This window comes from Plutella xylostella, chromosome 15 (assembly GCF_932276165.1).
Source record: "Plutella xylostella chromosome 15, ilPluXylo3.1, whole genome shotgun sequence".
In the NCBI taxonomy this organism is placed as follows: Eukaryota; Metazoa; Arthropoda; class Insecta; order Lepidoptera; family Plutellidae; genus Plutella; species Plutella xylostella.
Genome location: NC_063995.1, coordinates 6,795,365 through 6,813,023, shown reverse-complemented (window position 1 = coordinate 6,813,023; position 17,659 = coordinate 6,795,365). Strand labels below are relative to the sequence as shown.

The 17,659-nt window shown below is 38.9% G+C and overlaps 2 protein-coding genes across 3 annotated transcripts; one reads left to right on the top strand and one right to left on the bottom strand.

The window, feature by feature from the left end:
• The first annotated feature begins 549 nt into the window (after nucleotides 1-549).
• On the top strand, nucleotides 550-17,202 carry LOC105381109 (circadian clock-controlled protein daywake). Of its 2 annotated transcripts, none has more exons than XM_011550759.3 (7): nucleotides 550-748; nucleotides 2,859-2,950; nucleotides 11,075-11,223; nucleotides 11,955-12,088; nucleotides 14,238-14,425; nucleotides 15,995-16,179; nucleotides 16,294-17,202. In XM_011550759.3, exons 1-6 carry the CDS (start codon nucleotides 694-696, stop codon nucleotides 16,109-16,111), a joined length of 735 nt encoding a protein of 244 aa, XP_011549061.1. In that variant the 5' UTR covers nucleotides 550-693; the 3' UTR covers nucleotides 16,112-16,179; nucleotides 16,294-17,202. The 2 variants fall into 2 exon arrangements, with proteins under 2 accessions (XP_011549061.1, XP_048481838.1); XM_048625881.1 differs by having other exon boundaries at nucleotides 551-748; nucleotides 15,995-16,175; nucleotides 16,290-17,202.
• LOC105381108 (keratin-associated protein 5-4) lies at nucleotides 3,244-3,936 on the bottom strand. The gene is made up of 2 exons (XM_011550758.3): nucleotides 3,874-3,936; nucleotides 3,244-3,618 (listed from the first exon to the last, which is right to left on the bottom strand). The coding sequence occupies exons 1-2, from the start codon at nucleotides 3,922-3,924 to the stop codon at nucleotides 3,286-3,288; spliced, it is 384 nt and encodes a 127-aa protein (XP_011549060.3). The 5' UTR covers nucleotides 3,925-3,936; the 3' UTR covers nucleotides 3,244-3,285.
• Nucleotides 17,203-17,659: the final 457 nt, after the last annotated feature.

Here is a 17,659-nt window from a genome sequence, read left to right as displayed (position 1 = left end):
AACCTCTTGTAGATTAAATAAGTTTAGTTATGTACTCGTATGGCCGTTCTTCCCAAAACAGAACCTTGATTTAGCCACTGGACGCTACATGGTCATACCCATTCAAACCTATAAACATACCCATGTTTTCATATGGAACGTACAGTCCATGAATCCTATTGGTATGTGCATCCACTGTAGTTGTGAGCTTTGATGAGCTGACCGTCTACATCAGCTGTTCCAGGGTTGCTGCTTGCCTGTTGTAACTCGAGTTGCCTGTTCAGGCAACTCGAGTTACAACAACGACAGTTAGATAGACCTTGCTGAAAATATAGAGCGTGTTCCAAGGATCCACTAGATAGGGCCATATACAAGAGCATGCCGTTGCAGAATCAAGGGCCTACTGTCAGTCAGTCGTCAAAGTCTGTGAGGAGGGTTCCTAGAGTAGTAGATCCTCGATTCCGCAACCAGGCAGCGGAGAAACCGCGTCCGCAGCACTTAGCCCTTCCCGCCGCCGCCGCCGCCGCGTCCAGGATCCCACGTGCGCGAGTTTCCATCTGGCGCAACGGCGGAAGGTGCCAATCCTACATTCTCCGTCCTTAGCGGCCGTAGGAGGGAGGTGGGCTCGAGGCGGGCGCGCCGCCGCCGCGTCAGTAGCCGCCGAGCGCGCCACTCGCCAGCGCGAGCCCAGCCCCACCCGCCCCACGTTGCACAATGCTGCTGCCGACGCTGCTCCTGTGCATGTTGCACTTCCTGGCAGCTGAAATACGTAAGTTTTGATCGTCAACTGTTGCAACGTGTTTCATAAGTGCATTGGACGTTTGGAAACCGCACCGGTGTTGATCGACGTTTATTTGTTTTTTAAGAAGTCGTAGTTTTGATCGGTGGCCTAGTTGAGTGTGGTTATACCATCCGAGTGACATAACGCACGGCGGTACCTGCCGGGACTGGTTGCACCGGGATTCCTGCACAAGTACCTACAGAAGTACCACATGTTTAATGTTCGTTAGGTTTAAAATTCAAAGTGCTTGCACATAATCAAACTACTTCAATATCACAAGTGGTAATTTTATTAAACACTGGGTTCGTATTTGAATACATGACACAGATCAGATGTAGTAACCGTAGACCGGTTCCCACGCACTCTCACGTATTATACCACCAGCACCATGAAGCAAAAATATTTTGTGCAATATGCTTTAAATTCTTGTTTTGCTACTTATAGTGAGATAGTATTACAGAGAGGGGTGATCTTTTCTATAAGAGCATGGCTACTTCATCGTCGTTATACATGTAGTGAAATAAAATGCATCACAGCATTCACAACACCATATTGCATATTGCCAATATCATGTCAAAACAATTTTGCTTCACTACTCGTAACAGGTCAAGTGTCTTTTATGCTTGAATGAATTCGAAATAATTGCAAAAGCATTTTCAACAGAGGTTTTTTCAACTGTAAATGATTCAAGGACAATATAACACTTTGGCTACTTACATATACCTACTAACTAAAATATCGTGTAGAGACTGCTATGCCGAAGGTCCCGGGTTCGATTACCGGCTGGGGCAGATATTTGTTTAAAGATAGATATTTGTACTCGAGTCTTGGGTGTTGCTATTGATATTTAGTATGTATCTATCTATGTATTTGTGTAGATATATCAGCTGTCCGACATCCACATATATTTATTTCAAATTTGGTACTTACCGTTTTTTTTTTTGTAATTTATTCAAATAATATAAGGCATTTAGTGCAAAACTGGTGGTGATAAGTATCCTTTAAATACATCAACAAGATAATAACTTGTCAAAAACCGGCCGGACATAAAATCAGTGACTAAGCAATGAAGCACTCTCGTCAGCCAATACACATACAACGCTGACATATGTATCCTAGTAAATAAATAAGGGAGTAATTGTAGTATCTACCTACTCGTATTTTCATGATATAAGTACTTAGGTACTGAGTGGCTTTTCTGCTCAAGCTTCACATCCCCATGAAGGGAAATTAAATTCCATAAAAAATGCATTCATAAATTATGCATTATGTAATATCATCACGACCCATCACGTCCCCACTGCTGGGACAGCGGGTCTCCTTCCAATGAAGGAAGGGTTTTATGTGATATAATGGTTCAACATTTATTTAGGCTATAAACAAATCTGTCATCTTTGTAACATTACATGTATAAACAATGCCATATCGATAGAAGAATAACATTAGTTTAACAAACAACACGTACTTACTGCATACTCAGCTCCACTGGTGGGTCACTCCACCTTACGGCAAACGAAGAACAGATATTCCGCCCTTCAGGCTGCTGCGACTGCCCAACTTTATCACGTTGTATTAAACGTACCAATTTCATGGCAGCTCTTTCGTTTTTAGTTAAGCTAGAGCAAGCCTCCAGTAATCGAACGCTGCTGGGCACAAACGTTGATCAGAATAGTCTATCAAAAATATTAGGCTGAAAATAGGTGACTCAGGGGATCAATCTGAACTACTTTTGAAAATAGCGATGGAAATTTTGCTTTTCATAGCAACTTTGCTGATTACGTCACTGTTTACTATGGGAGCAACAGTTGTTCAGGATGATCTCCAGAGTCAACCCCTTTCGCTTTTCATCAAAACCCTATATACTTAAAGTTTTTGAAACTTTTATTTACCCCATTGGTATGAACCCCATCTTACAATTCGTTCTGGGATTCAGCCTTGCTGATAGGTATCTGATTTTTCCTGAATAATTCGTAATCAGCACAAAAACAACTCATTCCTTTACCCACATATTTATTTCATGTTTTGCTTACGAGTTACCAGTAATATCAAAGTTCTATTTTGCAATGAGTGAATAACTAAATAAATACATTTTTTTCAGCATCCTTCATTAAAGTGTGCAACCGGAATGATCCTCACCTGAACAAATGCATCATCAACTCAGTGGAGGAGCTCCGGCCCAAGATCAGTAAGGTTAGTGTCAGCAGAGTAAACATACTACTAGATTGTTACATATATATAAGTATTCTGTGGCTACGGTATGTAAATCAATGGTAAATAATTATCAAAATTATATACTTCAAGGGATAAAAAAATATTCACATAAGAATTTTCAATTAATGTATTAAGAAACGTCTATTTTTTACCGATCAGTAAATAGTTTTACGTTTGCCATAAGTACGGTTTTACTGTTTTAACTTCTGACTGACAGTGTTCTTAGTCAAATTTTATCTATATCGGTTCAGCGGTCGAAAACTTCAGCGTTCATATGTTGTGATCATGAGTCATGATAGATGAGGGTTCGTCATTTATGATTGCCCTTGAGCTGGAGTTTGCGCTGCTGTACAAGAGGGGGTGGTGGAGGGTGAGGCCATAGAGGGGTTGCACGCCTGAGACACCGTCACAGAACCCCCAGAAGGAATCACGATGTTGTAAGTTTGCGTGGGACAGGAACTGCCCGTCTGCTGACCACTCTGACACGATTGGCAGCCGCCCGTCGAAGTGCTTCCTGATTGGCAGCCGCCACCCTGAGAGCATCCTGATTGGCAGCTGCCCCCTTGAGAGAATCCTGATTGGGCGTTGAAGTTGTAGTAGCCACAGTTGCCGCTAGTGCAACATTGTGCACTAGTTAGTTCGGCGATCTGTAAAGATGTTTTAATGTGAGCGTGAGAACATAAAAACAATAAAAATATTTGATTGGATAGAACAGTCAAGATTAGCGACGCCCTACTGCCCTATGAACCAACGACCTTTGGTACCCTGAATTGGATGAATGAGGAAAGTCGAGGAAATGGTGCTGTAGCACTCCTTAAGAGAAGCCTAGGCTCAACTATAGACGCTTACGGGCTGATCATGATGTTGTTTAAAGTAATAACATCTTCAACGTGAATATTTACCATGGCTAACACGGCCACAGCCAATACCAGTGATGCTAGCAGCTTGCCCATGGTTGTGCTGGTTGCAGTATGTTGAAGTTACCACATCACAGCCTATTTATACGAGGGCTGGCAGCTACGATAGCCCAAAACCTCGTTTGATAGTGCGCAGGTGCGTCGAGTGTTATCTGAGCGAAGGAATTTCTACAAACATAAATATATAATAGAAAGAATTATAGAAATATTGAATACAAATGCTTTTTGAAGATAATAAATTAATATGTTTTTCACAACGGCTTGAGGAGATTGGTGGTAGAAAATGGTTATATCCCTAAGTCCACCTTATATAATATATATATGTATATAAAAAAAATAATACCCATAATATTTATATTGTTTGGGTTTTTGCGAAAATAATATAACTGTATATCAAAGGTTGTCTGGAATAGCTTTTCTACCCCTAGGACTTATGTAATTACCCATGCTACACTACTAGCGTAAGGATCGAGCCGACCGTTTAAGAAGAGAGAGCACTTTCTCGTCCATACAAAAAGAGGAAACGTTTTTATACTTCTAAACATTATCCAATCTGTATGATCTTTTAGAATTTTAACGACATAATAAATTACTAGGTTTATAGCTTTTTCTTTTTTCTAAATTTTCTATAAGTAGATTCAAACTTATAGGCACAATGCCGAATGCCAGTGTCGAATTATGCCGCCACAAGCGATAGCAAATGTTTTCCTCAATAATTATTTCACTAGAATCGCAAAGATCCGCTCCCTTACAAATGCAATAAACAACCCTCAGTGGCAGGTTCTTTTTTTATCAGGGTGGTGCCAAACTGATGTTAGTGTTATCTCTACGATAACCACAACAGCATGCAATTTAGCACTCGCAATGATTAAACCAGAAAGCATTATCTATTTCAATAGATATACATGAGAATATATAAATTTATAAAATTCATAGATATGAAAATATGTCAAGAGCATCTAACTTTGAATACTTCTTTATTTAACTTATTACAACATATCTTTATCGGAAAGTGGTTAGCAAGAGATTTAAACGGAGCCAGACAGATAGACCACCTGCACCTGTATCGATTTCCCCTGACAAAGGATGTGCCTATGTTTATCGCACTTCACTCTCGGTTCATATTCGATCAGGCTTGCTACAAGTATATAACAGTGTGCGATGCAGCGAGAAGTCAACAATGAAGTGTGACAAGCTGACTGCCGCTTTAGCGGCCTTCTGTTTGGTGCTGGTAAATATAATTTTAATAATTAATTTTGCGGTTATTGTGTTCATGAAAAAATGAATTTACTAAATTGCCAATAAATGTGTCATCAAATTAAATGAATTTTACGAGTATACTCAACAGTGTTCATGTGATATTTTTAGTGAGATTGAATGAATTCTTACCTTGTTTTCAGTTGACGGCGCAGTGTGGCAGCGCGGCCTCATGCTATGGCAACTGCGGGTACCCTTGCTACCCGCCTTGCTTTTACCCATTCCCGTACCCATACCCGCCCCCTATGCCGGCTACCCCCCCGGCTAGTACGACCCCGAGCCAGCCCAGTACAACCCCGAGCCAGCCCAGTACAACCCCGAGCCAGCCCAGTACGCCGAGCACGCCACCCTGCACCTGCCCGTGTACCAATACATTATCAATCCCTCTAGTATGTGGGTCGATGTTTACGATTACTGCAGGCGCAGCTCAACCGCAGCAGCAACCGGCAAATCCAGACAATCAGCCAGGGCCTGATCCTGGCAATGGCCCAAATCCTAGCCCTGGCCCAAATCCTGGCCCTAACCCAAATCCTAGCCCTGGCCCAAATCCTGGCCCTAACCCAAATCCTAGCCCTGGCCCAAGTCCCGGCCCTGGCCCAAAACCTGTCGATGATCAAACACCTGACCCTGACCCACAAAAGCCAGATAATCCCAATAAAGGCAAAGATCCTGAGTAATAATGAAATTGGAGTAACATGATATTAAATCATTATTTTCATGTACTAACATATAATAAAAATATACATAGGTATAAAAATAAAATTGTTTTTTTCTTACTTAATATCGATCATTATTTACGTATTTATACATTCTGTAAGTTTTTTTCGTTAAAATGACTGCCATACAGTGATACACTCCATAAATGGATACAATGCCTACATGAACCACTTTATTTGTACAAGTTTTAAACCGATAAGATTGTAAATTAAAAATGACTAGGTGCAGATAAAGCATACAAACAACATACTTACATGACTTCTTATAAGAGCTCAGTCGGTTAAGTCAGAGCGGTGGTAGCTCAGTCGGTTAAGCTCCCGCTTCTCAATCAAGAGATGCGGGTTCGAATCCCGGCGCTGACATGTACCAATGAGTTCTTTTAACTTAAGTACAATGTATACCATCGCTCTTACGGTGAAGGAAAACATCGTGAGGAAACCTGCATATCTAGATTTAGCACATCTAGATATGTGAACCCACCAACCCGCAGTGGACCAGCGTGGTGGGTAATGGTCCAAGCTTAGGAAGGCAGTTTAGACCTTGGGGATATGCACAAAGGTTCCACTCGAGAGAGCCAGGTGCAGGTACTTACACCCCCACAGAGAATAGAATAGAATAGAATAGACTTCTTATAAATTCAAAGGCTTTTGTAACTTTTGTAATTTCGTGAGAAAGCCAACGACGTCATAAAATCGTAGAAGAGCCGATCTTTAATTTTTTTAATTCAATTAACGAGAGCAGTAAATTAAAAAATATTCTAATTATACTCTGTCCATTAAGTATATTATTGGTTTTTTGACATTCGAAATCCCATACATATTTGATGACTGCAAAGGAAAACCAACTTTACTTACCAGACATCAGGAAACGTCAAAGATGCAATAACATAGTGGAAGTTCTATAGTGTCTCAAATTCCAACAACCTTCAATGAGCCGTTTTCCTTGACAGCTGTCAGTTGAGCTTTTGGGTAAGCCGATAGATGGCGTGAAAACGCAGTGTACCAACTGTCAAAAATTACATAGAGAGCAAAGAGTACTAAACTCAGAATAAGAACTCACTAGTTGTGATTAAATGTCGGGTGGTAGCGCGAGCCATCCTTCCGAGGCTCAGACTGCATGTGGCTTGGGATAGTGCTAAGTATTCTGTGAATAGTTCTACCCGCGCCGTCACGTAGTGTTCTTTTCTCTATGCGCGCCGTTTGAACGGGTGCTGCGTGCGAGAACTGATTTTCTATTTTTATTTATTGTATGATCCTAAATAAGATCCCAAAGAAATACTTACAAGACAAGATGAGAATGTGTGCCGTCGCAACTTGTAAAAATAAAGGACATCATCTCAAGTGCACTAACTCTACAGTATCAAGGGAGGAGGAGCAGATAGCTCAACTACAACTCAATTAATACAGGAGAAACACAAGGAAACTGAGAAAACTTGAAAAGAACGGCTGTACGCACAATCGCACTGAACGCTGAAGCAACAGTGACATCGACATCATAGAGAAAATAATACTACAATTCTACCTACCTACGTCACTTTCACATTTCGTTAGCCTCACAGAATAATATTGTGATCTGAGTGTGTTCTGAGGGTTTGAAAGTTGGTACAACCCCAGACAACGCCATCTATTTCTCCAAAAAGGAACTTTTTTTTTTTTTTAACAAACGCCTCATTGGCCATGCTACCAATCTATGATATGTATTTTTTATAATTTATTTTGACCATTTTAAGAAAGTAATTTCGTTATTTTTGTATTTTATTCATTACAACTATTTTTGATATTTATTTAAAATTTGGCCGGCTGAATGTATCTATGACGTCACATAACATTACATAAGCATAATAGGATTTATCCTTGCCTGCGCCACAAAAAACAAGCAAGTGTCACTTAACGTCAGTCAGGTACAACAACAACAGTGAGGTAGAATGTCATTGTCATCTAACTCTAAAATCATATCATTGTTAACCCCTCACTTGTCGGCGGGCATTTTTCATATTTCATCATTCAATATCGTTATTTTCGGAATGTAGGAGAAAAATACCACAATTTGTAGGCATTTTGTACATAAATCCTAATTTACAAAAAATAGAAAGGGCAAATGAAGGTATTTAGTTTTTATTGAATAATTAAAAAAATAGAGACTTAATTTAAAATCTGATAACTAGAAATTGTACAGAAAGCATATTCCTCGAAACGGTTTTAAGCATTCCATTCTTGTTCAGAAAGTTAGCATAGCCAATTTAAAATTATAAAAACAGATACCGAATTTGTTCTTTGACAGAGAGGGACAAAACAGTTCAACAGTTAAAACGTCCTGTAACTTTTCTATGACTACTTCATAGGGTTAGATAAATAGGTTTCGCTTTAAAAAAAAACATTTTTATTGTTACAACCAGCTTGTTTCAACAAACTTTTGATCAGAAAAATAACATTATTTGAGGTGGCTATAAGTTAAGCTAAAGGAAAAGCTATAAACCTAGTAATTCCTTGTGTCAATAACATACTAAAAACATGGAGATTGTATAATATTTAGAAGTAGTAAATGTTTTCTCTTTTGTATGGACGAGCAAGTGCTATACTCTCCTCTTAAAAAATCGTTGACTTCAATCTACGGCTACGTGTATCATTGTGTGTATACGTCTATAACTATAACTGTATTTGTTTCATGTGCCAAGACAAACCATTCCGGTTTAATGGCGCTGTCAAACCAAATTGTAAAATGATTATACTTATGCCTGTTTATTATATTAAAAAAAACTTACTCCATCTAATTAACAGAGTAATCGGTAAGCCCTTACAATTTAAACAACTCAGTATTGCATTAATAAATATAACTCACGAATAATGAAAAAGTTCCACTTACAAAATCCGCTTAGACCGCAATTTTATCAAACATTTAATTTAGAATTTAATCAAAATATTTACGTTTTCAGTTGGCATATTTTGATGACTTCAATATTGCAAGTAGTCTTTTCCTTTTAGGAGTTATTTGGCGCTATTGTCACTGGAACTTTTTCATTCCTCGTGAGTGAATTCGTAAGTAGTTGTCAAACAGACATGTCGCTATAGTTTAGTGGTGTGGAGCTGGTTGGGCAACACCAGTCCTTGAGTCCTGCCGGTGAGCGGCGGCGGCGGACATCGCGTCTAACGATAGATATTGCCCAAACTTAATTACCCTACAGGGCAATTTAATGTTATCTTAATAGATTTACGCAGGTTTTTCATATTATTGTAATGTCCAATTTTGTATAAGTGAAACTTCAGGATGTTCAGCAGTAAAAAGTGTTTTGAAATCACTAAAACTCGATAACTCGATTCATACGGATGATCATAATTACGTATGGCGAATATTTTTTAAAATATATATTTATAGATGAAATTACTTGGGGAGGTGCTATTAAATATCTAGTTTGAATATAGGTAAGGACTAAAGAGACAATAAGATGACTTGATACCTAATATTATACAAGCAAAACCACGGACCTCTAAGTATATTTCACCCCACTTTTCACACCGTATTTGTGCTACAATTTAATAACTTGAAATTTGCACGTGGTATATATTTATCAACGAATAAATAATTAATTGTGACCTTGAGTGGCAATAAAGAGTTATAATAATATTGTTCGCTTATGTAGCAGATTGGAAAGTATGTCATTGTCGACATTTCCCAACTCCCGTGGCAAGTGTGTCAAGACGATAGATGCAAATACCAAAATAAACTTATTGAAATCGATCGGCTGAAAAGTCTAGACTAGATATAAGTAGTAGGTCTGAAGAGCCGTGAAAAGCTACCGTTTTACTATAAATAATCATAGATCACCGTTTTACTATTGATTATCCATCAAGTACCTACATATTGTTTCATATTCTTTATATTATAACCAATCTCATGATCATTTATATGCCTGCATGATCACTATTTTTTATTGGTTATAGATATTTTTTTTATATCTACTTTTACCTGTCTGTAGTACACCGAAATAACAAGAGATATTGATCCAAAAGACTGGCTGGAAGGGCTAACTAATCCTTTATATGTATATTTATATTTATATTTATACACAAACAACTATAATTATGAAAGGTCCAATGAAAATAATCATGACTTTAACTTGTTAATTACCGCAAGCTTTGTTGATACGCGCGGGTCACTATACATACATTAATTAAATATCTACTAATACATTACATTTTTATATCGTGTTCAAATATTAATTCTGAAAAAACCGTGAGCAGTTCGGGTAGACCATTGAGCATGCAAGTCCGCCTTGTAAAGGGCCAATGTTTTTATTGAACGTGCCAGACACCTGAAAAATCTGTCAGATATTTAAAAGGGAACTGTACGCTGCACCACAGTACCATTGCATGGTAGAGCTAATTCGTAGTTTGAGGCAATCGTCTTCGCTGGCAGATGCTGTAACGCCGGCGCGTGTTGCGTGGCTGTTTGTAAATACACACTATTGTACAACGCACTGCAGCCAATACAACCTATAAATTAATTTCAATACGCGTGACTTAAAACGTGAATGAGCGAACTAAGTTTTAATTAGGTGCAAATGCAGGTCGAGTTGCACTTTACAGTTTTGCTCGTTTCAGCAAACTTAAGATTGTTTATGTTCGTCAGATTCTGCTGACTGTAGTTTCTGCCGATCTTCTATCTTCAACTATATTTATCTGCGCTATTTTTAAAAACAATTTATAAAACAATTTTTAGTTTTGCAATAATATTAACAAGCAAATAAATATATTGTTTAACCAAAGTTGGAAAAGACTAACAAACAGATTATGGGAGCATACCTACCTTACATAAATTATACAATAAGTAAAATAATTATATCGTAGGATGTAGGTACTGTATACATAGATCCAGTCATAAGTTTTGATCAAGTTTCTCTTATAAACATGGTCCAAAACTGTCAGAAATAGTTCTTCGGGATAAATATTATGATCGGGATAGATATAGATATGATTAACTGTGGAATGTTCCGGTGAAAATCTTGTAAAAGTAATAAAAAAGTACCTAAGTGGTAACAAGTGAGTTTAATATTGGTGCACCCTCCCTATCGGATTTCTTAACAGCCTAACTTAATATAGAAAATATCAGGCAAAATTACTCGATGACTCAGTCATCAGCAGCTGTTCTATTCTATGTTATTTTTGCGAACCAATTTCCCCACATCTCTAAACCCCTCCCGTGTCCTCTATTCCAGGGTATCCCAGAGCTGGACGTGCCGGGCATCGAGCCCCTGTCCCTGGGGCAGATCGCTCTGGCCCGCGGGCCCCAGGGCGCCAAGCTCACCGCCGTCGTCAACGACGTCAAGGTCAGGGGCCCCAGCAACTTCGTCATTGAGGAACTCAGGTGAGAACTTGTTATACGTTCTATTAAAGTCCCGTAAAATTAGCGGTTCATCTTCTTCTTCTTCCTTGCCTTTTCCTTATTTAGGGTCGGCTTTGTGCATCATGTCACGCCATTTTACCCTATCCTCTGTTATATCCTCATTCACTCCGCACCGTCTCTTATTTTCTTTCATGCCATCAAGCCATGTTTTTTTTGGTCTTCCTCTCAACTGATTGTGGATTTTAGTAAGGGTCCACACAAGGGATTCTTTGTATAAAACCATTGAGTTATAATGTACAAGCATGTGAGAAAGGCTAAGTGAGACCTGACAAATGCTAGAGTTGGACTAGATTTGTTACATAAGTGAATGGTGATGGGGTCAGGCAAGAGGTGTCAATTCATCAATGAACACTAATCTAGTAAGTAATGGAGGTATCCCCTTGCAAGGAGCACCACAACACTCCGTTCTTGGCTTTCCTTATACATATAAGATAGACTAGACACTGAGATAGACATGTAGTTATATGTAATTCCTAATGATATAGGTATATCTGATTATTTCAAAAATCGCCCTAGGGGTATAATCGTATTTTGACATTTGTTAACTCAGAGACCGAAAATATCATGGCTGGTCCCCACATTATGCATGCAGCATATTGCAGCGATTATTCTTCTGCGCGATCTTGTCGGCATAGTTCACACCTCAACTGCTACTAAATTAAAAATAACAATCCTTGATTCTCAATTTCCAGGTCCGACCTGACGAAGAACCGGTTCGACTTCAAGCTGCTGCTCCCGAAGCTGGAGTTCAGCGGCAAGTACAAGATGGACATCCAGGTGTTGCTGCTGCGGCTGCAGGGCCGCGGGAACATCACTGGCCAGTTCAGTGAGTATTCGTTTACATAATAATAATAATAAGCTGTTAGCTATCCATCTTCTATATTTACTTACTCCGCTGGCTCAGCGACCCGAAGTATATCTTGGCCTCAGACACAAGAAGTCACCACTGGTGTCTATCCTGCAGTCGCTCTCCAGTCGCCTGACTGTAGTTGGCGCAGGTTCTTGCAGACTTCGTCGCTCCTGCGGCATTTCTATCTACTATAGAAACGAGATGCTCAATTCTTGGACCAACAGTGCGCCTATATCAGCTATTATATATAGCTCAGGCTTGCTGCTCCAGTTTACTCGGGAGCTAGGCCGGCTGAGCTTAAATCAAGGGGATATGTACAAAGGTTCCCTTCGAAAGAGCCACGTATAGCAACTTCGCCTCCAATCAGAAAATAATAGAATCCGTTTGTTTAGGAGGGGGATTTAGACAGAACATTCCTAAGGCTGGACATACCATGATACCATTACCATATACTATACCTGATATAATGAGAAACTCCTATTAAAGGAGCTATGAGCGAAAAAAAAGTTTTCCTGGTGTGGTCATCTTCTTTTAGTTCTTCTTATTGTGTTGGTGGACGCTAGATAAAGGTTCGTCATAGTGGTGAAAGGATTGGCTATAGTCAGTCACTGACGTAGACGCTTATAAGGAACAGGTGAAACGAAACTGGAGGAGGCTCCTTTTGAGCTTAGAGCAGTTAGGTTCTTTACTTTATTATAATAATGTATAGTAAATAGTATGTATGTATAGTATAAATAGTAGTTGTCCACCAACACGCACTAGGTCAGCGTGGTGGACTAGGCCTAAAACCCCTCCTTCATTGGAAGGAGACCCGTGCCCCAGCAGTGGGGACGTGATGGGTCGTGATGTAATAGTATGTCTGTATGTGTATATTCGCCGGCCTTCGGGAATATCCCTTCTGATTTACTCCCATCCTGTATGCTTGTTATCATCACCAGCAATCAGAACAGACATACCAGTCTCTTCAATTAAAAGTTTACTAAAGAGGCGCTGAGATATCTTTGCAGCAAACAACAAAATAGTAGACTGAACAAAAAACATGTAAGTTCAGTAAACTATCACTCATGTCCACTAAGATTACTAAAATAATTCATTGATGACCGTGTTTATCATCAGCTGACCCGTTCGGTCAACTATTAGACCAAATTCATTGATAAACCGTGTAAATGCGTATTTTAATTATTCTATCACATTATTAAAAAGTCAAGGTCGCTCTCATTTGCGTAATTTGTAGAACAAACATTTCATCGGATTTCATGAGCACGTATTTTACTTGCATGAAGGTTAAATATTGCAAATTTAAGCGATCGTCTTCAGATTGTGCTATAAATAGGTAAGTATAAGTACATAAATTAATATATTTGTTGCATTATACATTTGCGAGCAATGAAAAAGTTCCACTTACAAAATGCCGCCACCAAATTCTCCCATTGTTTTAAATTCGATCATTCTCACGGCGCAAGAATCTATTTCCGATTAATCTTGTCAATTTCTTATTTGTAGACCGTAAATGACCGTAATTTCAACGCGTCTTCGTCACTTTAACGCCTAATTTACCCCATCGGTTATCGGTTCTTTGAGAGGTTTAACCTCCTATTACATTAGCCCGTAAGGAACTAGCCTTTAGGTGCACCTTAATCTACTTTCAGTTATGAATTTGTGCCTATACACAACTGCACTGCACCAATGTACCTCTTCGTAACCTAGAATTTATTTACTACTAGCTGTTCCCGCGCGCTTCGCTTCGCCTTAAAAAGTTTTCCCGTGGGAATTCCGGGATGAAAAGTAGCCTATGTTCTTTCCCAGGGTCTAGACCGTATGTATACCAAATTTCATTCAAATCCGTTCAGTAGTTTTGGCGTGAAAGAGTAACAGACAGACAGACAGACAGACAGACAGACAGACAGACAGACACAGTTACTTTCGCATTTATAATATTAGTTAGGATACTAGACTCACTTAATTTTTTAAAATATCCAACCAAATTTGGAAACAATACATACACTGCAAATTTGTGAAAATAAATAAATTTAATTTAATATCCAAAAATAAATGTTAATCCATGAATCCCGATCACAAACTCACTACTCCGACTTCATTCAACCGTGCCCTTTTCTGTTTACAGAGGACTACGCCTGCAACGTGACGATGCGGGGTCACCGGGAGACGCGCGGGGACGAGGAGTACTTGACCTTCGACCCCTTCAAGGTCAAGTTGAGGGTCGGCCAGTCCAACATCTACCTGACCAACCTGTTCGACGGCGACCCAGTGCTGGGGCCCGCCACCAACCGCGTGATCAGTGAGAACTCTAATGTGAGTATCGGGGATAATTATCATGATATGTTTATGGTCACATCATGTGATATTTAGAGCCTGCTAACACTATAGATTTACGAGGGCAACCAATAATACTTTGTAATTTTACATTTATGACGCCGCGGGGCATGGTATACGTCCTTCTTCATTCAATTAAGGCATTCTTTGACCCAATGCAAATGTTCAGTGCCGAATTATTACCGCTTGCATTCCTGCATCAGTATGAGCTTTTAACTTTTCATTTGAGACATCTATGGGGAAGGCTTAGCTTACCTATTATTAGCCCATCTTATAATATTACTATTTCTTTTCTATGTTTGTAAAACTGATTCTGTTTGTGTGCAATAAGGAGTATTTTATCTTTATCTTTTATCTTTAATGTATATTGTTCCTCGAAACCTCCCTGATATCATCTGACTATCTACGAGGTGTCTCATCTGTCCACCCAACAGCAATACAACTGTTTCAATGTCACCTTTGTCCACCTTACAACCTTCCGCCGATTAAAATGTCAGGTGTCCGCCCGCACCTGGCTCTCTCATAAGGATATTTATGCATATGACGGTCGAATGGCGTAGTGGTTAGTGGCCCTGACTGCTATGCCGAAGGTCCCGGGTTCGATTCCCGGCTGGGGCAGATATTTGTTTAAAGACAGATATTTGTACTCGGGTCTTGGGTGTTGATATTTATATTTAGTATCTATCTATCTATGTATTTGTGTACATATATCAGCTGACCGACACCCATAACACAGGTTCTGCCTAGCTTGGGGTCGGATGGCCGTGTGTGAGATGTCCCCACATATTTATTTATTTATTTATATCCAATATAGCTTTGAACTGCATTTCTAAACTTGGACTGCCCATGCTGATCCACTGGGCTCACAAATCTATATACATTTGCAAGTTTCCTGACGATGTTTTCCTTCATAGTAAGAGTACGAATGAGAGGACGCTATATTGTCCGTTAACTTCTCTTTTATACACTCACGAGCATTGAAAAAGTTCCACTTACAATCCCAATGTTTTCATACACAATATTTACATGTTTGGTTTTTTTTTATTATACATTTATTGATAAAAACATATAAGTCACAAACATGCATTAAATCCACTAGAAGTTTCGTCAAAAAAATTAATAATTATTATAATATACAAATATACTTACTAACTATATTATAACTAACTAATCAAAAATACCCCTCCGAGCCACACCCGACCCAAAGGTACCCATGACACTGGCAGCGTTACCACGCTGCACAGCCAGGGATAGCCTCTGCATCAGGTGTGCCCCGGAAGAAGATCCCAGACCACGACTCCTCAAGCGTCTGCCGATTTCCCTTAAGAAGGCCCTGCCCTCTTCTCCCCACATCCCCATCGTCTCCACCCACACCCCCATCGTCTCTGTTTGGTTGGAAATATTCTGAAGTGCTGTTAAACGCGGCATTATTAACATAGCCTTTTCCGTTTACGAGTAATTTGATGCTTTCCTCACTGCAACTTTTTCTTTTCTTATAAGTGTATTATATTTAATATAATATTGGGTTTATTTTCCCCCTGTCTCCAGGTGTTCCTGGAGGAGATCCGGCCGGTGCTGGAGCGCAGCCTCGGGGAGATCTTCACGGAGATGGCCAACAAGATCACGTCCAAGTTCACGTACAAGGAGCTGTTCCCGGAGGGCTGATGCAGCAGTCCAGTAGCAGCCGGGACAGACGATCCAATGCGATCCAACCACACGATTCAACGATATTGAAAGAAGCAAAAAAATAAAGAAAGATACATTTATTTGACACACTGAGACAGAATAATAAGACAAAAAAAGAAAAAGAAACAACAACAAAATAAAGAGAATACTTAATACCATTGTAACAGGAACTAGATGGAGCGTCTAACATTAACATATATTTTTTCAACTTAAAGTACGGTTGCATCTTAATGATGGGAGTCCTCAGTTAAGTAAACCTCTTCTATAGCTTGATTAATAAGATTAATTATTACAAGCTACATTGGAAACAAGATGAAGTGTCAGCGCAAAAGAAACGTCTCGACAATTAACACCTAACTTCTGCCACTGAGCTCTTATTTTGAATTAGTTCTGTTAGAAGATTTTTGTCTTCATTTATTGGTACAATGGTAGTCCACTTCATCAATGGTAGTCAAGTCATCAGGTTGAACTTGAAACGGTTTGACACTTATTAACAAATGCGGACTATCTTGTTCGTATATTGTTGGATCGCGTAGGATCGTCTGGTGTGGACCCGGCTAATGAGAAGCCGTGTGATGTTATCAATGTATATACTTAGGTTAGCTGTTAAGAAAAACTGAATACCAAATTGATATGGGCCGTTAGATGTGTATTAAAATGATAAGTGTATTTTGTAAGCTTAGATAAGGATTTTTTCTGTTTATTGTGTTTAATAATTGGTTTTAGTTACATTTTTCATTATTGTTGGCTTTCAATTGAGTACAAAAGTATTAGCAGGTTTGTTTTCTTAATAATACAAAAATATGGTTTTCCATTTAGGTTTTTATTATATTGTGATAAGGTTGTACTTATATTCCTATTCTATCTTGATCCTTACTAACATTTCCATGTATATTTTTACTAACACAAATAACTATAGAGGTGGAATACTCGTATATTGATGGTTATCTATTAAGTTCTAAGATAAAACCCGTGCCTGATGAAAATGCTTTAAAAATCCTGAGCCCCAACGATCTATGTAAATAAATTCACAATTTACTTATTATGGATTAAATTTTCAAAAATGTTAACATAATGCCTTTTATTGCACGCCTAAAGCAACTTATGTATAATTATCTTATGTTTTGTCTCTTCTCAAGCATGTGGAAGGCATACCTACATGAGTTCGACGTCAGAATCCCGTTTGTCAGCATTATTTTAAATTTCATCACTGAAAGTAGGTAAGATTTTCCTGAAAATTTGCTGAATGTAGCTTTTTTCGACCCTGGATAAAATTACTTTCTTAAGATGAAATTGGGGAGTAATTGGTTACTTGACCCATTCAATAATTGGTTAGGTACAGTAAGGGGCAGAGAAACCTGACCCCCCTCAGAAGCATTGTTAGTATGATAGGTGGGTCAGGTTTTTCTGCACCTGACCGTACTTACTGAGTTTTCCCACGAAGTACCTACTTTCACTAATTCGATACTTTATTCAATATTTTCCCGACAAATATTTTCAGCAGTTTTAGCGTGAAAGAGTAACAAA

Coding starts and splice junctions, on each gene's coding strand:
- LOC105381109 (XM_011550759.3), top strand. CDS start 694: ATGCTGCTGCCGACGCTGCTCCTGTGCATGTTGCACTTCCTGGCAGCT. Junction 12,089..14,237: donor GAACATCACTGGCCAGTTCA/GTGAGTATTCGT, acceptor TTCTGTTTACAG/AGGACTACGCCTGCAACGTG. Junction 14,426..15,994: donor TGATCAGTGAGAACTCTAAT/GTGAGTATCGGG, acceptor CCCTGTCTCCAG/GTGTTCCTGGAGGAGATCCG.
- LOC105381108 (XM_011550758.3), bottom strand. CDS start 3,924: ATGGGCAAGCTGCTAGCATCACTGGTATTGGCTGTGGCCGTGTTAGCC. Junction 3,619..3,873: donor CTGTGGCCGTGTTAGCCATG/GTAAATATTCAC, acceptor ACATCTTTACAG/ATCGCCGAACTAACTAGTGC.